Source organism: Pseudophryne corroboree, chromosome 4 (assembly GCF_028390025.1).
Source record: "Pseudophryne corroboree isolate aPseCor3 chromosome 4, aPseCor3.hap2, whole genome shotgun sequence".
In the NCBI taxonomy this organism is placed as follows: domain Eukaryota; kingdom Metazoa; phylum Chordata; class Amphibia; order Anura; family Myobatrachidae; genus Pseudophryne; species Pseudophryne corroboree.
This window is the reverse complement of record NC_086447.1, coordinates 160,056,253-160,080,236: the sequence shown is the minus strand read 5'-3', so window position 1 is coordinate 160,080,236 and position 23,984 is coordinate 160,056,253. Positions and strand designations below refer to the sequence as shown.

Sequence of the window (23,984 nt, the reverse complement as noted above, 5' to 3'; positions counted from 1 at the left end):
GAATCTAGAAAAACACAGTGGAATAAAAGGATTTAGTTTGTACGTCATGCTCTTCTTCCATTTTGTAATAAGCTTACCATCTAATGGCATCCGTCTAAATGACATTTATTCTATAATTGCATATGTAATGTCTTGCAAATACCATGCAGCGCACTAACATGGCAACTGTGTTTTACATTTTTTAGACAAGGGACGTCAGACCGGTATAAAAGTAGACAATGAAGTGTCTCCACATGAATTAGGCAAACACATAAATCACAGCCTATCCTTGGATCCTTGGGGGAAAAGCCTCAGGACCACTTTGAGTGACATGTGTACTGACAGCCTGACTATGGCACCATCCTGGTCTTATGACAGCAAGATCTCTGTGATGTTCATTCCAGCAGATAAACCATGACTGTAATCTTATGTAGCAAAGTGTATGTCCTACTCCTAATGCATACAATAGCATTTCATTCTGTGTTCCACTCTACATTAAAGGTGGTCTTTCATACGGGTCTCACAAGGCTGGACCTGAGTTCCCTCTATCTAGTAGCAAGTGCATAGGCCCCCATTTATCAAGCCTTGGAGAGTGATAAGTAGCACGGTGATAAAGTACCAGCCAACCAACTCCTAACTGCCATGTTACAGGCTGTGTTTGAAAATTATAGGAGCTGCTTGGTTGGTACTTTATCACTGTGCTATTTATCACTCTGCAAGGCTTGATAAATCTGGGCCACAGTTTTTTTCAAACATTATCACCACTCTTCTCAGTAACAGATGGATGCCCTATGTGCAGTGATTCGGGTGAACCACACCTCTATGACCTATACCAGTGTTTTACAACCACTGTGCCATGGAACACTAGTGTGCCCTGAGCAGTCTCCAGGTGTGCCGCCATAGAAGCACAGCCAGGCCCGTCAGTGTTTTGCCGCTACTGTGGCCCTGGAACGATCAATACTGGAGGGTTTAGTGGCTGCAGAGCTAGTTCTAATTTTGGGCCCGGGCAGTGTTGGTCTCTTCTGGTTTTCTCATATGTGGCTCAGGCGTTACCTATGGAGAAGCTGCGACATGACATCCTAGGACACGCAACTGCACCATGCATCACCATTATATTTGAGTCTGCCGTGGCAATATTTAAATCTTGTTCAGTGTGCCACAAGTTGTAAAAGGTTGAAAATCTGTGACCTACACTGTGGCCTCTAATCAGCGATGCTTCCTGCAGTTAATGATGATAAATTCTTGTGCTTGGATTGCCATTAAAGGGAGAGTGTTGTCCACTTACCAAACTGTACAACTTATTGGATTTAAACAGCATGGCCTGTAATAAAGTCAGCGGCCGTGTGGGATGCCGGACAAACTCTGACTTTTTTTAAAGGGGTAATAATTTATTGATTGCCCCTTTAAAAAATGTCCAAGTTCGGCCAGCATCACGCACAACCGCTGAACTCGGACTTCATTACATCCGGGCCCATTTGTTACAGAGGAAGAGATTCTGCAATGAGGTGAGATAGAATCTTGACACAAAGCATTTTATTTTTTTTAGTAGAAAAATAATTTATTAAAAAAGTATACACATTATAAAATAAATGCATAAATATATTCACTATGGGCCGGTTAAATCAGAATAGTGACACATGGCCTAATTCAAGGTTGATTGCAAAAGAAAAAATTCCCTCTAATGGGCAAAACCATGTGCACTGCAGAGGGGGCAGATATAACATGTGCAGAGAGAGTTAGATTTGGGTGGGTTATATTGTTTCTGTGCAGGGTAAATACTGGCTGCTTTATTTTTAGACTGCAATTTAGATTTCAGTGTGCACACACCTGTGACCACACCCAAATCTAATTCTCTCTGCACATATTACTTTTTCCCCACCTGCATTGCACATGGTTTTGCCCATTAGAGGAAGATTTTGCTTTTGCAATCAACCTTGAATTAGGCCCACAGTGACACACAACACAATAGTTTCCAGGAACCTCAGCGTTACCACTTGTTGCAGCTAGAGGAGCGATTTGGGAAATGGGAGGTGGTAGCTCGCAGTGATAACCACACTTGTAACAAACATATCTTTTATACATAATGTCATCACATAACCCAAAGACCATGGCTAAGTATGCCTGAATGGATGACCACGACACAGTCACGCATCATCTGTTTATATGACTAAGTGCAGAAAACTGACACATATACTCACTTGCTCTAATAATCACCAAAGCAGGGAGTAGCGCACATGTGCCTCGTAGGAGCCTCTGTTATCTGCTACTATTATCTGCTGAGCCTACTGTCAATAATTTAATAATGTAACAATGCATTTGTAATTTTACACTTAACATGGGGGCCTGATTAAGAGATGTACATAAACTCGAGGGTTTATGTACATCCCCGATGATTGTGGGACTGCACATGTGCATAATTGACATACTGCGGCCGTTTTGGGGGCAGTGCTGCCTACATCCCAGAAAACGGGTGTGGGGGAACGCATGTCTGCTCCCTTTCCTAGGAATGGCGCAACCATCTTCTGGCGCAGATTTCCTGACAAGTGGGCAGGAGATGGTCATTCTAAGTAAGCTTAAACTTACTCAGATGGCCGATGCTGCAAGCATCGCAACCGATGGTCGCCATGGTGATCCGATGCTGCATCTTCATACACAGCACTCGAATTTGAGATGCTGGCAGGAGGCGTCAGTTTATGGCAATGTGTAAGACAAGTTACCATTTATCTTCATCAGATGTATGTTGCTATGATATACATTAACAGGTCAAGAGTAGAATCCCTAAAAGGAGAGTCTCCTCGTGTAAAAATACAGTAGAAAATCAGCATTAACTGTAGAAGGTGCAAACAGAGTTTCAGAGGTGTCTTTGCACTCTTATGCTACATTATTAATATCTGCTTGGTGCAGTGGTTAGCACTGGTGCCTTCTAACAGTATACTATACGTTTAAATTACTGGATGTCGGGATTCTGGATACCGACGCCGGAATCCCGACAACTGGCAATGCCGGCAGCTGGATTACCGGCCACACAGGACTTTTCCCACTCGTGGGTGTCCACAACACCCATAGAGTGGGAATAGAACCTGTGGCGAGTACAGCGAGCACCGAGCTCGCAAGGGGACTCTTTGCGCTCGCCTCGCACCCGGCACACTGACGGCCCAGCTTCCGGTAAATCATAACGAACCCCTTCAAACACCTAGAAATCCTACTCTGCAGTCTTTCATTGTACATTAACTATTCAAAGTATAAAAGTGCTCTGCAGCATGACCCGGTGGTCACATGTGGTATTACGGGTGTAGTATGGTATGCCGGCGGCCGGGCTCCCGGCGACCAGCATACCGGCGCCAGGAGCCCGACCGCCGGCATACCGACAGCATAGCGAGCACAAATGAGCCCCTTGTGGGCACGCTGCGCTCGCCACGCTGCGGGCACGGTGGTGCGCTACGCAAGCCACGCTATTTATTCTCCCTCCAGGGGGGTCGTGGACCCTCCAAGAGGCATAAAAGTTGTCGGTATGCCGGCTGTCGGGATTTCGGCGCCGGTATACTGTGCGCCGGGATCCCGACAGTCGGCAACCTGAAGACCACCCGGTATTACAGTGTTTTTGTCTTAAATCATACAGTAGCATAGTTTAGAGCCAGTATTCGTCTCTCAGAGTAGACCTTTACACATGTCTTTGCTAAAGTTATATATGTAAGACTCACTACCCACCTGATATATGTGTACAGCAATTATATTTGTAGATGCAAAGCATCTTTAAATTAAAAAATAGTATGAGTGCCAGAACATATAGATAATGCAGAAGCTCCATTTGCAGCAAAGGACATTCTCCTCAAACTTCTAGACTTTACGGAAGTCAAAATAATATCAATCTAAGGATATCAAATATGTGTTAATCAATACATGGGAAGCAGCAGTCTCTCAATGACAACCCTGGCAGCCATCTTGTGTACATTTTACATAAACCTATTTCTATAATTATTTTATTAACTTTGGAACAGTTAAAGAAATGAGCTATAATGAGTGTCATCATTATATTTGTTGTTTTATTTTCAGTAATATGTAACCTCAGGGTAGCACAGAGGGAGTTCTGGCTGTTACAATGGTTTTGTTGGCTGTCTGTGGTGTAACACGTTTCTTTTGCTGTTTCTTCTGTTTTCTGTTAGTTGGTCTTTTCCTGTTGCCCCCTGCAGTCTTCATCATGGCACTCGTGGTGTGGGTGGCTTGCCTCTTCATTGGTTGCTTCAGGGATATCTTGTCCAGTTCAGCAATAGCCTTTTTCACCCAATCCATGGTGGGGTCTGCACACAGCTCTTTATTTTTGATTGTAACAAACCTAGGTAAAATAAATAATACATAATTACATATAGAGAGGTGGTCGCAGCCCAGGTCTTCTATAATATCTGATCACATTACTTCATGTTGTCAGACAAAATATTTCCTCACAATTTATTATCAGCTAATCTTGTTAAAGTTACAACAATAGTTTTGTTCTTGCGAAGCAGTACCAGGAAAAAATAAACAGTACAACCTAGAAAACCTGGAAGTCTCGCTATTAATAGAATTTAGAAACATAGAATTTGTCGGCAGATAAGAACCACTTGGCCCATCTAGTCTGCCCCTTTTTTTTTACATTATTTTTATCTCTGACCTTATTTGATCCTTATTTCTTTGTAAGGATATCTTTATGTCTACACCATGCATGTTTAAATTGCTCTAATGTCTTAGCCTCTACCACCTCTGATGGGAGGCTATTCCACTTGTCCACTACCCTTTCTGTGAAGCAATTTTTCCGCAAATTTCCCCTGAAGCTCCCCCCCCTCCAGTCTCAGTGCATGTCCTTGTGTCCTGTTGCTTCTCTTCATTTGGAGAATGTTTCCCTCCTGGACTTTGTTAAAACCCTTGATATATTTGAAAGTTTCTATCATGTCCCCCCTTTCCCTTCTCTGCTCCAAACTATACATATTGAGATTTCTTAGTCTTTCTGGGTATGTTTTGTGATGTAGGTCATGCACCATTTTAGTTGCCCTTCTTTGTACAGTTTCTAATGCATTAATATCCTTTTGAAGATATGTCCTCCAGAATTGAACACAGTATTCTAGATGATGCCGTACCAATGACCTATACAGTGGCATTATTACTTCTTTCTTTCTACTGCTGATGCCGCTCCCAATCTGACTTGCCTTCCTCATTGCTTTGTTACATTGCTTACCTGCCTTTAAGTCATCTGAAATAGTGACTCCTAGATCCCTTTCCTCCTGAGTAGTTTCCAGTATAGTGCCATTAATACTATATTTAGCCTTTGGATTTTTGAGACCCAAGTGCATGATTTTGCATTTTTTGGCATTAAACTGTAATTGCCACACTCTTGACCATTCCTCTAGTCTACCTAGATCCTCAATCATTTGTTTTACTCCACCTGGTGTGTCTACCCTGTTGCACACCTTTGTGTCATCTGCAAAAAGGCATACTTTCCCTTTAATGCCATTTGCAATGTCACCAATAAAGATATTAAAAAGCACTGGTCCAAGTACAGATCCCTGGGGTACTCCACTGGTAACATTTCCCTCCTGTGAATGCACTCCATTTACCACAACTCTCTGTTTTCTATCCTTCAACCAAGATCTTATCCATTCAATAATCCTAATCTCCAATCCCAAACTTTCAAGTTTATGCTACTATTAATACAATCTAAAGTGCTCACACAATTAATTAATCAGCACTAACTGGCTGAGGGGGAGATGTACTAAGCACTGATAAAAGTGGAGAAGTGAGCAAGTGGAGAAGTTGCCCATGGCAACCAATCAGATTTGATGTAACATTTATAATTTGCATACTATAAAAGTATACAGAGCAGCTGATTGGGCAATTTCTCCACTGGCTCACTTCTCCACTTTTATCACTGCTTAGTATATGTCTTCTTGAGTCTGAGTTGGACGCAAAGTGGCTGTGTGTGTGTGATGCCATGGAAACCAGATTTACTGCCTTATGCTAATAATTTATGATCTCAGTAGGGCTAATGTGAGGATCAAGCAGGAAGCCTTTCCGCCCACTGTTTTATCCGCCGTAGTCACAGCTGTCATCATTAGTATGAGCACTTGCATCTACCCCAAAACTGTTCTCAAAACTGGTTCCTTGTCAAAGGCCTGCTTTGGCCTGTATCAAGCAGTTAACATAGATAATTTATTAATTTTATCTTCTATTAGTCTTCAATAAAGCGTATAAATGTAATTTCGTTTCCACAGAGAAATTAATATATTTCATTTTGAGTCTATTTACCTAGGTGGGGGTTACCATCTTTCTTCCTAGCAGATGGGATGATATCGGGATCCGAACGCTTGGGATGCTGGCGGTCAGAAGACCTTCAGCAGCATCCAGATGGTCAGGATCCTGACACCTATTAGGTACATATGCCAACCCTACCTCTAACCCTCCGTACCTGCAGCCTAACTCTACCCCCTCCCCTCTTGTGCCTAACCCTAACCCCAACCTTGCCTAACCCCAACCATAACCCCTTGCCCAAACCTATCCCTCCGCAGCCAAACCCTGAACCCTCCCCAGGTTGGCTAACGATCAGGATGCCATAAATTGGATTTCTGCCGCTTGCATTGTGAGCAATGTCGGGATCCTGGTGTCGGCCATCTGACCAGAGTAGAGATTCCTGCGTTGGGATTCCCACTACCGGTATGCTAAGCTAACTGGATCCCTCTCAGGCACGGTTACTCCAGCAAGTGCTTTTTGAATTAATCGTCTCTTCATATTGTAACCTTATCTTATCTCTAGATATAAATCACCAGTGCCTCCACCCAAGCTAATTGTTATTTTGGCTTGCCTGGGAAAGCCCTGCTATTTAAATAAAGTGTGCTAATTAATCTATACACATTTACTAAACAAATCACCTTAGTATAATAACATGTTTAATACCTGTTCTTCTTTCTTCTTCCTTAGGATCCAGAGAAATCACCACAATAACTTTATGGTAAGTATAATTTTATATAAGATATATATTTATAGGTATACTCTAATTACATACATATATAATTACTAATTGACAATATTCCTCTATCTAAACAACAATGCATATAATACACAATGACAAATATTATATGCTCTACTTGAGTTACCCGGGTACTCTCAGTCTTTAATTGCGCAGTTGGGGCCCAATGAGTGTATTTTATCCTTTTGGATAAGTGTCAGTAAATTAATCCTCCTTTCTAGCTTAGATTCAATATAGATGGTTACAATGCATTGCAAAGGATTGAAGATTACCATTACTTTGTATCCTGAAGCTTAAACTTGTTATTTAGTTATTTATAGTGGTCTTATACAGTCTTCTCACTATAATAAATTCTTTCTGTAGAATATAATGCCTCTAATATCCTTGCTTTCCTTTTCTTGTATTCCCAGTGATGAATCTCTCTCTACTATGTAGCTAACAGATGGTAAGTATATTATTGTATACTTAATTGTTTATTATTGCTCGTCTGTAGATGAAGTCTCTTTACCAGTGTGAATATAAATATATACTATCAATATCTCCATCTCCAAAGTATGCTGCGTTCTATTTAACTGGAATAAATGTTCTATTCTCTCCTGCAGTTTCCTTTATCTGCTGTAGGGCTTATCCATATAACTCAACTGTAGTTAACTGTAAGCAGAACTAAGATTCCTCTACAATAAATACTTTGTTTCTCTTGCAGTAATATGTATCCATTTGCTGCTACTGTGTTTGTATTGCCACATATTTTGTAATTGTATCCATTCTGACTAGACTAGCTGGATGCATTGGGATGAATTATAAATCCTGTGCTTGTCTGCAGTTAAATCATCCCTAGCAGCGTTATACAGTATGTCTCTGGGGCTAGTCAGTTATAGATTTGAGCTGAATACACTGAGATATATATTTTTTACCACTGTATGATTGTTAGAGTTCCTACTGGAAAGTGACTAATACTAGGCAGTACGCAAAGCCGATGGTGAATAATATTGAATAAATAGTCACTATAGCTGCCTGAACTGTAATATGTTCATATAGTAGTGTAACTGGTGAATAGGTGCACAGTAGATATAACTTTACAGACCTTAGATGCCTTCCGTAAGTGCCTCCTGACACTCACTATCATTCAGGTAGATAGCCTCGCCCCAATTGCCTTTCATTGGTGGGCAGTGGATTCAGCTATAGCTTAATTAGTAGATGAGTGCTTGACCTGTGATTCAGCGTCGCTGCTGTTTCTGGCTGAGCCTATTATCTTCGTCAGCACAGGAGGATTTCCAGGGTGCTGCTTCCCCCTTACTTTGGTGACTACTGATGTAAAGCCGGTACCTGTTGCTTGCGCTGTTCACCGACCGCTCTCCTGGCTCTTCTCTCTGCACTGCTCTGACAGCGGGTAGCTGGTCATACAGGTCTCACAGGTCCCTGTTTCCTCGGCTCTTCAATCAGCCCGGCGCCGGACAATAGCCGCTGCTTACACCGGTCACCGCTCTCCTTATCTTCACGGCTCTTGCTAGCCGCACCGGTATCCGCTCCCCCGGCTCTTCTATCTTCACGGCTCTTGCTAGCCGCGCCGGTCTCAGCTCTCACCAGCTCTCCTTATCTTCACGGCTCTTGCTAGCCGCGCTGGTCTCAGCTCTCACCGGCTCTCCTTATCTTCACGGCTCTTGCTAGCCGCGCCGGTATCAGCTCTCACCGGCTCTCCTTATCTTCACGGCTCTTGCTAGCCGCGCCGGTATCCGCTCCCCCGGCTCTCCTATCTTCACGGCTCTTGGTTGCCGCGCCGGTCTCAGCTCTCACCGGCTCTCCTTGTATGGCTCCGCTACTTGGTCTCTCTCCGGCAGCTGCTGTAATGTTTACAGCGGTTACAGCTCAACAGCGCCAGAGATACCAAGTGCAAGCACTACAAGGGCGATCTGCATTCTGCTCTCTCACCGGCCGAACTCGCCCTATATACTCTCCTTCACACTGGCCTCGCGGGTCCTTCCTTTGCACCCGGCTCCCTGACACTAGCCTCGCGGGTCCTTCCTTTGCACCCGGCTCTCTCTGTCCCTCGGCTCGTGGTAGCCGACTATGCACACGGCTCCCAGCGCGTGGTCGGTGATTTCTCTCTGGCATATAGCTGTCTCTTAGCTCGTGGTAGCCGACTATACACACGGCTCCCTGCACGTGGTCGGTGATTTCCCTCTGTACTATCTCTGCCATAAATCAAACATCTATGTACATGTAGAAATAAAACAACTATTTCCATCCTCTACACACCCTTCATCTATTTACATTACATTATACCTTGCTTTCATATATATATGCCTGTATTATAATAATTATACGCACTCTACTACCTATAATTCATATATACACATTCATATAATACCCATTACTCTATAAACACATATATCAAATAAAATCAATATTTCCGCTACATTCTCCCCCTGGTGATCAATTGTATATTGATAATAACAACAGATCACCACTTTAAACTTATTAATTCTATTTAGTAATAGTAATAATTATTATAATAGGGCCATACATTTATTATATGAGGGTGTACTACCCTAGGTACAATGCTAGGTACTCCTAGTTCGTCATAAGTAAGAAAGTTTGGGGGTTGACATATTCTCCTTGGTCTTTCTATAGCCTGTTCCCCCATGTTCATATTCTCAGTATATACTGTAGATCTACAATCTGATCGTTCAGGCACATTTTCCTCCAGCTCACTTGTATTATTACTATTTTCTGAGTGAAACTGGGCAATATTAACCTCTGGGTTTTCATCAGAAAAGAATCCAATGGGGCCATCGGTACTCCCCTCTTGAACGAATCCCTGTAAGTCGACATTCCCATCCTTAAAGTAACATCCTTGCCCTGTAAATTCATCCTCTAAATTTTCCATATCATCAATCTCATTACTTTGCTGAGTTCCATTTTCCATAACCCCTGTATCAAAACTAGGCTCAACATCATTCCTATGATTGTCTAAACGAACTTCACGTCCGATTGGGAGTAAGTGCTGTCTGTGGAAAGTTAATACAATTTCATTTCCATTTTCTGGCCTAATTTTATATACAGGTAACCCGGGAAACTTTTCTATTATTACGAAGGGATCTTCTCTCCATCTATTACTAATTTAAAATTTTCTAGGGGTCCCAAGTTGTTTTAATAATACTCTATCCCCAGGAGCCAAGACCTGATCTCGTACTTTCCTATCATAATGACTTTTATTTTTTATTTCTAGTTTGGTAGCAGTTTCATTAGCTAAATCATATGCCTCTTTTAATTCTTTCCTTAGTTTCGTAATATATTTAAAATGAGAAATAACAGGTTTGTCACTATAAGATATCCCCATACACACATCTATGGGAAGTCTAGCCTCTCGCCCAAACATTAAAGCATATGGAGAATACCCTGTAGCCTCATTTCGTGTACAATTATAAGCATGTATTAAACGATCAATATGCCTTTTCCAATGGTTCTTATCAAATGGGTTTAGAGTCCCTAACATATTCAACAAGGTTCTGTTAAACCTTTCAGGCTGAGGATTTCCCTGAGGATGATAAGGGGTGGTCCGTGATTTAGTGATCCCACAAATCATACAGAGTTCCTTAATCAGCTTACTCTCAAACTCTCTCCCTTGATCAGAATGTAATCGGTTAGGTAAACTATAATGAACAAAATATTTGTCCCATAGAGTATTGGCTACAGTATGAGCTTTCTGATTTGGTGTAACGTATGCTTGGGCGTATCTGGTAAAGTGATCTGTAATTATTAATATGTGGCATTTCTTTCCGGGTTCTACTTCTAATGTTAAAAAATCCATACAGACCAAATCCATGGGACCATTACTCTTGAAATTTACTAGTGGGGCAGATTGACTACTTACAGTTTTTCGTACTATACAATTCCCACAATTTTGGCAATATTCTTCTACCTCTTTCCTCATGCCAGGCCAATAAAACCTATCATATATTAGATTTAAGGTCTTATCATTTCCTAAATGGCCATGGTCATCATGTAATGCTTTCATTACCATAGATCGATATATCTTTGGTAATACTAGTTGGTATTTTTTTTTTTTACTCCTTTCAATTACCCGGTATAACAATCCATTGATTATCAATAGATGTTTCCTTTGTTTTTCCAATAACCGTACTTCCTCAGAAGCATTAGACATTACAGCAGTGATTTTCAACCATTTCCAACTCGCGGCACACCAAACCGGATTTTTAAAATGCCAAGGCACACTATCAGTTCCCCACGACCACCAAGGGGGGGGGGGGGAGCGGGTTTGGGGAAACACACATTGGCCTCCAGAGAAACAAAACACATATTGGCTCCCTCAGCAATTTAAACACATTGGCCCCACAGTAATTGCAGCACACATTGGCCCTCAAAGTGATTGCAGCAAATATTGGCCCCCATGGTAATTGCAGCACATTGGCCCCCACGGTAATTGTAGCATACATTGGTCCCCATGATAATTGCAGCACAAATTGGCCCCCACGGTAAATGCAGAACACACTGACCCCACGGTAATTGCAGCACATATTGGCCCCCACACTAGTTACAACACACATTGGCCACCACAGTAACAATAAATACAAATTTACAGGAACCTACTGTGCTTGAGTAGGTTAGTTGATCTGTAGCTGTGGAGGAGGCAGGAGCTGTGTACGGTCTCCCTCCTTCAGCGGTGCAGCCAGCGGTGAGAAGCGAGGACATAGGAGCAGCACTGGGCGGGCAGGTGACGTGGAGCAGCGCTAGGCGGGCAGGTGACATGGAGGAGTACTGGGCGGGCGGTCGACGTAGCATGCGTGTGTAACCCATGAGTCACGCTGCTGCTCCATTCAGGTCACGGGCCAGGCTGCGTCTGGGCTACCCGGAAGAGCCCAGCGCCGCCCGAGCCCGACATTATGAATTAAAGTGAGGCAGCGGCAGGGTTATGCAGCGGGCATCTCTGGCGGCACACCTCAGAACCGCTCGCGGCACACCAGTGTGCCGCGGCACAGCGGTTGAAAAACGCTGCATTACAGGGTCACCGTTTTTGTTACTTTTATTTCTTGTTATTTCAGATATGATAAATCCAATGTCCGGATCTTTCCTCTGATCTGCCTGTATCTGGGTCTTCCTAAGTTTTGGCAACCCTTCTAATTCTAAATGACTCAACCAACAGTATGATAAAGGCAGAACTTTTTCAGTGGCACCCAATGAACTTAATGATTCTCCTGGGGTCATTTCTTTAATCTGAATATGATGGCACATCCCCCTCACTTCCCCAGCAGGTACTTCAATCCATTCATCAATAGCAACACAATTATTTTGATTAGGTATTCGGGATAATGAGTCAGCATCGATATTATTGACTCCGGGCCTATATCTTAAAGAAAAGTTATATAGAGCCAAAGCTGCAAGCCATCTGTGTCCTGTTGCGTCTAATTTTGCAGTCGTAAGGATATATGTTAAAGGATTGTTATCTGTGTGAATCTCAAATGTTACTCCATATAAATATTCATGAAATTTTTCCACCACACACCACTTTAAAGCTAAAAACTCCAATTTGTGTGTGATGTATTTCTCTCACTAACAGATAACCCCCTACTAGTAAAGGACACAGGCCTCAACTCTTCTTGATGTTTTTGATACAGTACTCCCCCAATACCTTCTTGTGAAGCATCTATATGAAGTACATATGGAAGTGAAGGGTTTGCATAAGCTAAAACTGGAGCCCTAGTTAGCTTTGTTTTTAAAGTCTGAAATGCCATTTCACATTCCTGAGTCCACCGATTTCCAAAAGGTTCATTAGGTTTAAACCAACACTTAGGGGTTATTTTGGTTTCTTTTCCCCGATTAATAGGTGGATATCCTTTTGTCAAATCTGTAAGAGGTTTTGAAATCTTAGAATAATTTGGAATGAATCTGCGGTAGTACCCGCAAAAACCTAAAAAAGATCTGAGTTCTTTTAACTTATTAGGTTTAGGCCAATTTACTACAGCTTCAACCTTTGCAGGGTCAGTTGCAATTCCCTCTCTATTTACAATGTGTCCTAAATATTTCACTGAGGATTGGCATAACTGACATTTGTCAATAGACAACTTCAATCCCTCTTCAATTAATCTATCTAGAACTTTAATAAGACGGGTATTATGCTCTTGAAGGGAACTCCCAAAAATAATGATGTCATCTAAGTAGACAATGACCTCTCTATAGTTCATATCCCCAATTACTTTATCCATTGTCCTCTGGAATGTAGCTGGGGCTCCCTTAATTCCCTGGGGCATTTTTAGGAATTCGAAAAAACCCAAAGGGCAAATAAATGCAGTTTTATCTCTATCTTCAGGGCGCATGGGGATCTGGTAGAATCCATTCCGTAGGTCTAATACCGAAAACCATACACTTCCTTGCAAGCAGTCAAATGCTTCATCAATTTTAGGAACTGTGTACTGGTCTGGGATAGTTCTTGCATTAAGGGTCCTGTAATCTACGCACATGCGAATTTTCCCATTTTTCTTTTTAGCAATTACAATTGGAGAAGCATAAGGACTTCGGGATTCTATTATAATTTGATTCTCTAATAATCCTTTTAAATGTAATCGGACATCTTCAAAATCTGCAGGAGCTATCCTGCGAGATCTTTCACGAAAAGGACTTGTATCTGTGAGTTCTATTATATGTTCTACTCCTTTTGCCTCTCCTAAATCCCATTCATCAGATGAAAAAGCCTTCCTCCTAATACCCAATTCACTTATCAATGAATCTTTGTCCTCTTTTAGAATATCGCTATTTTGAAAGCAAACTTCAAATTGACCCTTCTCCACCTCAAACTTATCTCTCGGTTGAATTACCCAAGCCTGTCCTGCTTCAGTAATCTGTTCCTTCCTATGCATATCCTGACACCATTTTGATAATTCATTGTACAATTGGGTATTAGTACCTATAATTACAGGAAGTTCATTCCTGCCCCCTTGGATCTCAGGACAAATTAGTGCAATAAAAGGGACCTGCAATGGCTTTCCAGGGATTTCTCTATCAAATTCGAGAGTAACTTGTACATATCCTAAGTAAGGATATTTGTTTACACTTAAACCCCAAATTATTAATCCATTAAGGGGTTGTATTTTCACATCTGATATGTGTTCATTATACCAGGATTCAAAAATAATCGACACTTGAGACCCACTGTCTAATAATACTTTACATTTATTCCCATTAATGGACGCATAGACTATTGGTGTAGGACCCATCAGACCTTCTGGTATTTTCCCATTCCACCAGGAATTCCCCATAGCGCAGTAGCTGACTTCTAGGGGGACTGAGAGGGGTTCACAGTCCTCCCCCGCCCGTTTCCCTGCCCAGTAAGATTATTGCTATTCAATGCTGCATTATCATCACTAACTCTTTGCGAAAAGTACCCAGTGTCAACAGTGCATTCATAAGCCCTATGCCCTGACCTACCACATTTGAAACATCCTCGGCCTCGATTATTATAATTACTCCCCCTTCCCCTCACAGATATATTATTGTTTGTCCTTGATGAGGATAGGCTAGAATTACTGTTGGTTTGTAAAACCATAAACTGCTCTAGTTTTTTATTTTGTTCCTCAATTATTTTCAGTATTTTTTCTTCAAATGGATTCACTTCCACCATAGGTTGTATTACTTTTACTTTTTTTATAGTTTTCTCTCTCATTTCAATTAATGCCTCCTCTTGCTTTACCTCTTTTAATAGATCATTAAAAGTGGGAGGAGTCTTTCTTATCCCTGAACATCTTAACATTTGAGCCACAAAGTCAGTAGTCAAAGCTCCTCTAAGGAGCTGCTTCATCCTATTTCCATCCACTTCCTCTCTAGTTATACCTCCTTTATCAACTATTTTATACAAGAGTTTATCTATCCTAATCAAATAAGCACTACATTTCTCCCCAGGTTCTTGGAAAGTATGATGGAATCTAGAGGTCAAATCTCCCACATCCTCTAAAGTGCCATATGCATAATCCAAAGCTTCAAAATAAATTTCTAATGTGGCTTGCGAATGGCTTCTTCTAGCTGCCTGAATAATCCCCATGGCTGGCCCCCTTAAACTCTCTACTACTCTTTGCCTTTTTATTTGATCAGGACATTGCCACTCCTCAGCTTGCTGAACAGCAGCTTCTTTCCATGCTTCATACGTTTCTTCCCCAAGTGGCACAGGCACTATTCCTGAAAATATTCTTAACCTCCTGTAGCTTCCCTCATAGTGCCATCTTTCTAACTGTGTGACCACTCTATCTACCATGGTCTCAAACTGCCCTCCATTTACATTGGCACCATCCCCCTGGGTATTGCTGCTCTCATTAACCCTCTCTGGGTTTTCAGCAGATGCTGAGATATGAGCACTAACTATTTCTTCCTCACTACTTTTAGGCCATATAATGCGCCACAATCTTCCAATTTCTCCCCCAGCTACAATCATTGTGGGTATCAACCTCGCATCTAACTCTTTTTCTGTTTCTATCAAAATAGCCACAACTCTCCCAGAATCCTCTCTCCATTTATCTATGATTCGAGGTTTACTTACTCCATACAATCTGTCTAAAGTCTCTAATACCACATCATCATGAATGTCGGAAAAATTTCCCCCTACTCCCATACATTTTTTTAAGCTTGTTCCTCTCTGTATACACCAATTGTATAACTCTCCTTCTGAAATCCTCTCCATTATAGTGTCCTGAATATTCGTCCAGCAGTGCCTCCAAAATGTAACCTTATCTTATCTCTAGATATAAATCACCAGTGCCTCCACCCAAGCTAATTGTTATTTTGGCTTGCCTGGGAAAGCCCTGCTATTTAAATAAAGTGTGCTAATTAATCTATACACATTTACTAAACAAATCACCTTAGTATAATAACATGTTTAATACCTGTTCTTCTTTCTTCTTCCTTAGGATCCAGAGAAATCACCACAATAACTTTATGGTAAGTATAATTTTATATAAGATATATATTTATAGGTATACTCTAATTACATACATATATAATTACTAATTGACAATATTCCTCTATCTAAACAACAATGCATATAATACACAATGACAAATATTATATGCTCTACTTGAGTTACCCGGGTACTCTCAGTCTTTAATTGCGCAGTTGGGGCCCAATGAGTGTATTTTATCCTTTTGGATAAGTGTCAGTAAATTAATCCTCCTTTCTAGCTTAGATTCAATATAGATGGTTACAATGCATTGCAAAGGATTGAAGATTACCATTACTTTGTATCCTGAAGCTTAAACTTGTTATTTAGTTATTTATAGTGGTCTTATACAGTCTTCTCACTATAATAAATTCTTTCTGTAGAATATAATGCCTCTAATATCCTTGCTTTCCTTTTCTTGTATTCCCAGTGATGAATCTCTCTCTACTATGTAGCTAACAGATGGTAAGTATATTATTGTATACTTAATTGTTTATTATTGCTCGTCTGTAGATGAAGTCTCTTTACCAGTGTGAATATAAATATATACTATCAATATCTCCATCTCCAAAGTATGCTGCGTTCTATTTAACTGGAATAAATGTTCTATTCTCTCCTGCAGTTTCCTTTATCTGCTGTAGGGCTTATCCATATAACTCAACTGTAGTTAACTGTAAGCAGAACTAAGATTCCTCTACAATAAATACTTTGTTTCTCTTGCAGTAATATGTATCCATTTGCTGCTACTGTGTTTGTATTGCCACATATTTTGTAATTGTATCCATTCTGACTAGACTAGCTGGATGCATTGGGATGAATTATAAATCCTGTGCTTGTCTGCAGTTAAATCATCCCTAGCAGCGTTATACAGTATGTCTCTGGGGCTAGTCAGTTATAGATTTGAGCTGAATACACTGAGATATATATTTTTTACCACTGTATGATTGTTAGAGTTCCTACTGGAAAGTGACTAATACTAGGCAGTACGCAAAGCCGATGGTGAATAATATTGAATAAATAGTCACTATAGCTGCCTGAACTGTAATATGTTCATATAGTAGTGTAACTGGTGAATAGGTGCACAGTAGATATAACTTTACAGACCTTAGATGCCTTCCGTAAGTGCCTCCTGACACTCACTATCATTCAGGTAGATAGCCTCGCCCCAATAGCCTTTCATTGGTGGGCAGTGGATTCAGCTATAGCTTAATTAGTAGATGAGTGCTTGACCTGTGATTCAGCGTCGCTGCTGTTTCTGGCTGAGCCTATTATCTTCGTCAGCACAGGAGGATTTCCAGGGTGCTGCTTCCCCCTTACTTTGGTGACTACTGATGTAAAGCCGGTACCTGTTGCTTGCGCTGTTCACCGACCGCTCTCCTGGCTCTTCTCTCTGCACTGCTCTGACAGCGGGTAGCTGGTCATACAGGTCTCACAGGTCCCTGTTTCCTCGGCTCTTCAATCAGCCCGGCGCCGGACAATAGCCGCTGCTTACACCGGTCACCGCTCTCCTTATCTTCATGGCTCTTGCTAGCCGCACCGGTATCCGCTCCCCCGGCTCTTCTATCTTCACGGCTCTTGCTAGCCGCGCCGGTCTCAGCTCTCACCAGCTCTCCTTATCTTCACGGCTCTTGCTAGCCGCGCTGGTCTCAGCTCTCACCGGCTCTCCTTATCTTCACGGCTCTTGCTAGCCGCGCCGGTATCAGCTCTCACCGGCTCTCCTTATCTTCACGGCTCTTGCTAGCCGCGCCGGTATCCGCTCCCCCGGCTCTCCTATCTTCACGGCTCTTGGTTGCCGCGCCGGTCTCAGCTCTCACCGGCTCTCCTTGTATGGCTCCGCTACTTGGTCTCTCTCCGGCAGCTGCTGTAATGTTTACAGTGGTTACAGCTCAACAGCGCCAGAGATACCAAGTGCAAGCACTACAAGGGCGATCTGCATTCTGCTCTCTCACCGGCCGAACTCGCCCTATATACTCTCCTTCACACTGGCCTCGCGGGTCCTTCCTTTGCACCCGGCTCCCTGACACTAGCCTCGCGGGTCCTTCCCTTGCACCCGGCTCTCTCTGTCCCTCGGCTCGTGGTAGCCGACTATGCACACGGCTCCCAGCGCGTGGTCGGTGATTTCTCTCTGGCATATAGCTGTCTCTTAGCTTGTGGTAGCCGACTATACACACGGCTCCCTGCGCGTGGTCGGTGATTTCCCTCTGTACTATCTCTGCCATAAATCAAACATCTATGTACATGTAGAAATAAAACAACTATTTCCATCCTCTACACACCCTTCATCTATTTACATTACATCATACCTTGCTTTCATATATATATGCCTGTATTATAATAATTATACGCACTCTACTACCTACAATTCATATATACACATTCATATAATACCCATTACTCTATAAACACATATATCAAATAAAATCAATATTTCCGCTACAATATAAAAGTATTTAACAGTTTTTTTGTAATTTGCTGCTGGTGTGTAAGAATTTACAGTATATGAAACACCATTGTGTCATTCAGTGATGAAAGCCATAATCATTTTATACCTCTTTGGGGTTTATGTACAATACACTCCTAGTATTGTACTGAACAGTATTGCTGTTTTAAGTTCCACAGGTGAAAATGCTGATACATTACGCCGTGGCTTTATTAAATAATCCCCTTATTGTTACATAGGGGGATAAGTAATATAAGGGGCGCTTCTCCAGGTAGTTGTATGGACCGGATCGGATTCACCCATTTAGCGTGGCGAGGCAGGTCCATACATAGGCCGCATGTATTGGTTCTTTTGCTGAAGAGGGAGAGTGTTAACAAACCTCTTTTCCGAATTGCATTCTCCCTCTCGATTGCTCTTAAGGAGCATACACACGATGCAATGTAATCTTACGATTTTGACTGTATAGTCAAAATCGTAAGGAAAGTCAGTGCAAATCGCACCATGGGGGTAATTCCAAGTTGATCGCAGCAGGAATTTTGTTAGCAGTTGGGCAAAACCATGGAGGTCATTCCGAGTTGTTCGCTCGCAAGGCGATTTTAGCAGAGTTGCTCACGCTAAGCCGCCGCCTACTGGGAGTGAATCTTAGCATCTTAAAATTGCGAACGAAGTAATCGCAATATTGCGATTACACACCTCGTAGCAGTTTCTGAGTAGCTTCAGACTTACTCGGCATCTGCGATCAGTTCAGTGCTTGTCGTCCCTGGTTTGACGTCACAAACACACCCAGCGTTCGCCCAGACACTCCTCCGTTTCTCCGGCCACTCCTGCGTTTTTTCCGGAAACGGTAGCGTTTTTTCCCACACGCCCATAAAACGGCCTGTTTCCGCCCAGTAACACCCATTTCCTGTCAATCACATTACGATCGCCAGAACGATGAAAAAGCCGTAAGTAAAATTACTAAGTGCATAGCAAATTTACTTGGCGCAGTCGCAGTGCAGACATTGCGCATGCGCATTAAGCGGAAAATCGCTGCGATGCGAAGATTTTTACCGAGCGAACAACTCGGAATGAGGGCCCATGTGCACTGCAGGGGAGGCAGATATAACATTGCAGAAAGAGTTAGATTTGGGTGGGTTATTTTGTTTCTGTGCAGGGTAAATACTGGCTGCTTTATTTTTACACTGCAATTTAGATTGCAGATTGAACTCACCACACCAAAATCTAACTCTCTCTGCACATGTTATATCTGCCTCCCCTGTAGTGCACATGGTTTTGCCCAATTGGTAACAAAAATCCTGCTGCGATCAACTTGGAATTACCCCCCATGTGTATACAGCTTGCGATACTGATGTGCTGTCTCACGGGATCGGTATCGCAAGAAAAAATAGACTGTGCAGGCAGGGCAATTTTGACTATCTAAGTATCTAGTACAAAGTATAGTACAGTATAGTCAAAATTGCACATAGCCAATATTGCACTGTGTGCATAGACACTATCGGTGCTTCTTGGCTCTGGGGGAGTTCAAGGGAAATCGCATAGTCAAAATCGGGCATAGACAATTTCTCAACATGTGTATGCACCTGGACCGTTGCTTGCATAGATTGTGCACATGTGCTGATCAGAAATCCCCCAGCAGCACCCGCTGCTTTTTTCTAAAAAAAAAAAACCTTTTTTTTTTTTTTTTAAGCACAGTCTATAGCTGTCTGAGCTGGCAGCCAGGGACAGTGCTGTGGTGGTGTAATGACAACTGCAGCTGTCGAAATCAATAGCTGCAGTTGCCGGAATAGTCAGTGCCACTGACCGTTCATACATTGCCCTGCTCATTGGCGTGCTATCTTGCAGATAGGAGCATGGATACTGACAGGGTACAACCCCACATTAATACATAGGGAGAAACGGTATCTGCCGCACATAATGTGCACAGATACTGTTATACCACATGATGGAGGATCGTACATCTACCCCATAGTGTCACATTTGGACCTCATGTTCATTTAATACTCACAGAATTGCTTCCATAGGGATGGTTTGTCGGATGTAACTCTTCAGCAAGCCAATAGGGACTTTAGTTTTTTGCACCTTCAGACATGTTTTCTTGGTCACTGCTACAATTCCCAGTCCTATGATATAATCAGAAGAATAAGTGATCATCTTTATTATTATTGCAGGGAAGCACGGCACATGTCAGCAAGTCTTATCTGCAATGAGTAATTACAGTATATAGACGATATGCTATTACATGTATATTATACTGTAAAGTACAACAGAACATTTTGGTGCTTTCTAAGTAAGTGTTAATAAATAATGTAATCAGAAGTCACTGAGAAGACTCGTGATCATATAAAAGACTGTATTTACCAGACCATAAAACTAGAGATGAGCGGGTTCGGTTCCTCGGAATCCGAACCCGCCCGAACTTCAGCCTTTTTTGCACGGGTCCGAGCAGACTCGGATCCTCCCGCCTTGCTCGGTTAACCCGAGCGCACCCGAACGTCATCATCCCGCTGTCGGATTCTCGCGAGACTCGGATTCTATATAAGGAGCCGCGCGTCACCGCCATTTTCACACGTGCATTGAGATTGATAGGGAGAGCACGTGGCTGGCGTCCTCTCCGTTTAGAATAGATTAGAGAGACACTTGATTTACTAATTTTGGGGAGCATTAGGAGTACTCAGTACAGTGCAGAGTTTTGCTGATAGTGACCACCAGTTTTATTTATAATCCGTTCTCTGCCTGAAAAAAACCGATACACAGTCACATACCATATCTGTGCTCAGCCTCAGTGTGCTGCATGATATATCATCTATGTATATCTGACTGTGCTGAGTGCTCACTGCTCACACAGCTGAATTGTGGGGGAGACTGGGGTGCAGTTATAGCAGGAGTACAGTGCACACTTTTGCTGCCAGTGACCACCAGTATATTGTCTGCCTGAAAAAGTTAAACACTCCTGTGGTGTTTTTTTATTTTTATTCTATAGTATAAACGCATTCTCCTGACAGTGTCCAGCAGGTCCGTCATTCATTATATTATATAAATATTTACCTACAGTAGTGTTATATATTTTTTTTTTTCATCTCTATCATCTTTATCATCTCTATATTAGCAGACGCAGTACGGTAGTCCACGGCTGTGGCTATCTCTGTGTCGTCAGTGCTCGTCCATAATTGTATACCTACCTACCTGTGGTGGGGGTTTTTTTTCTATCTTCTTCATACTAGTAGTTTAGGAGTCTGCTGACAGTGTCCACCAGGTCCGTCATTATAATCCTACAGTAGTAATATATTTAGTATATTATCTATACTAGCAGACGCAGTACGGTAGTCCACGGCTGTGGCTATCTCTGTGTCATCAGTGCTCGTCCATAATTGTATACCTACCTACCTGTGGTGGGTTTTTTTTTTCTATCTTCTTCATACTAGTAGTTTAGGAGTCTGCTGACAGTGTCCACCAGGTCCGTCATTATAATCCTACAGTAGTAATATATTTAGTATATTATCTATACTATCAGACGCAGTACGGTAGTCCACGGCTGTGGCTATCTCTGTGTCGTCAGTGCTCGTCCATAATTGTATACCTACCTGTGGTGGGGTTTTTTTTTCTATCTTCTTCATATTAGTAGTTTAGGAGTCTGCTGACAGTGTCCACCAGGTCCGTCATTATATTATATACCTACAGTAGTAATATATTTAGTATATTATCTATACTAGCAGACGCAGTACGGTAGGCCATGGCTGTACCTACCTCTGTGTCGTCACTCGTCCATAATTGTATACCTACCTACCAGTGGTGGGTTTTTTTTTCTATCTTCTTCATACTAGTAGTTTAGCAGTCTGCTGACAGTGTCCACCAGGTCCGTCATTATATTATATATACCTACAGTAGTTATATATATATTTTTTTATATCATTAATTATCATCTCTATACTAGCAGACGCAGTACGGTAGTCCACGGCTGTAGCTACCTCTGTGTCGTCAGTCACTCATCATCCATAAGTATACTAGTATCCATCCATCTCCATTGTTTACCTGAGGTGCCTTTTAGTTGTGCCTATTAAAATATGGAGAACAAAAATGTTGAGGTTCCAAAAATAGGGAAAGATCAAGATCCACTTCCACCTCGTGCTGAAGCTGCTGCCACTAGTCATGGCCGAGACGATGAAATTCCATCAACGTCGTCTGCCAAGGCCGATGCCCAATGTCATAGTACAGAGCATGTAAAATCCAAAACACAAAAGATCAGTAAAAAAAGGACTCAAAAATCTAAATTAAAATCGTCGGAGGAGAAGCGTAAACTTGCCAATATGCCATTTACCACACGGAGTGGCAAGGAACGGCTGAGGCCCTGGCCTATGTTCATGGCTAGTGGTTCAGCTTCCACCATTTGCACGCCCCCTGCAAGTGCTGGAAGGAGCACCCGCAGTCCAGTTCCTGATAGTCAGATTGAAGATGTCAGTGTTGAAGTACACCAGGATGAGGAGGATATGGGTGTTGCTGGCGCTGGGGAGGAAATTGACAAGGAGGATTCTGATGGTGAGGTGGTTTGTTTAAGTCAGGCACCCGGGGAGACACCTGTTGTCCGTGGGAGGAATATGGCCATTGACATGCCTGGTGAAAATACCAAAAAAATCAGCTCTTCGGTGTGGAAGTATTTCAACAGAAATGCGGACAACAGGTGTCAAGCCGTGTGTTGCCTTTGTCAAGCTGTAATAAGTAGAGGTAAGGACGTTAACCACCTCGGAACATCCTCCCTTATACGTCACCTGCAGCGCATTCATCATAAGTCAGTGACAAGTTCAAAAACTTTGGTCGACAGCGGAAGCAGTCCACTGACCAGTAAATCCCTTCCTCTTGTAACCAAGCTCACGCAAACCACCCCACCAACTCCCTCAGTGTCAATTTCCTCCTTCCCCAGGAATGCCAATAGTCCTGCAGGCCATGTCACTGGCAATTCTGACGAGTCCTCTCCTGCCTGGGATTCCTCCGATGCATCCTTGAGTGTAACGCCTACTGCTGCTGGCGCTGCTGTTGTTGCTGCTGGGAGTCGATGGTCATCCCAGAGGGGAAGTCGTAAGACCACTTTTACTACTTCCACCAAGCAATTGACTGTCCAACAGTCCTTTGCGAGGAAGATGAAATATCACAGCAGTCATCCTGCTGCAAAGCGGATAACTGAGGCCTTGGCATCCTGGGCGGTGAGAAAAGTGGTTCCGGTATCCATCATTACTTCAGAGCCAACTATAGACTTGATTGAGGTACTGTGTCCCAGGTACCAAATACCATCTAGGTTCCATTTCTCTAGGCAGGCGATACCGAAAATGTACACAGACCTCAGAAAAATACTCACCAGTGTCCTAAAAAATGCAGTTGTAAACAATGTCCACTTAACCACGGACATGTGGACAAGTGGAGCAGGGCAGACTCAGGACTATATGACTGTGACAGCCCACTGGGTAGATGTATTGACTCCCGCCGCAAGAACAGCAGCGGCGGCACCAGTAGCAGCATCTCGCAAACGCCAACTCTTTCCTAGGCAGGCTACGCTTTGTATCACCGCTTTCCAGAATACGCACACAGCTGAAAACCTCTTACGGCAACTGAGGAAGATCATCGCAGAATGGCTTACCCCA

At 42.5% G+C, this 23,984-nt stretch overlaps 1 protein-coding gene across 1 annotated transcript in view; it reads right to left on the bottom strand.

Moving 5' to 3' along the window:
- Nucleotides 1–1,576: 1,576 nt before the first annotated feature.
- LOC134911200 (C-C motif chemokine 12-like) overlaps nucleotides 1,577–23,984 on the bottom strand; it is a 41,047-nt gene continuing 18,639 nt past the window's right edge. Inside the window, exons 2-3 of the mRNA XM_063919517.1 lie at nucleotides 20,360–20,474; nucleotides 1,577–4,312 (exon numbers count right to left, since the gene is read on the bottom strand). Coding sequence (XP_063775587.1) covers nucleotides 4,045–4,312; nucleotides 20,360–20,474 — 383 coding nt within the window. The 3' untranslated portion in view covers nucleotides 1,577–4,044. The remainder of the gene's footprint in view (nucleotides 4,313–20,359; nucleotides 20,475–23,984) is intronic.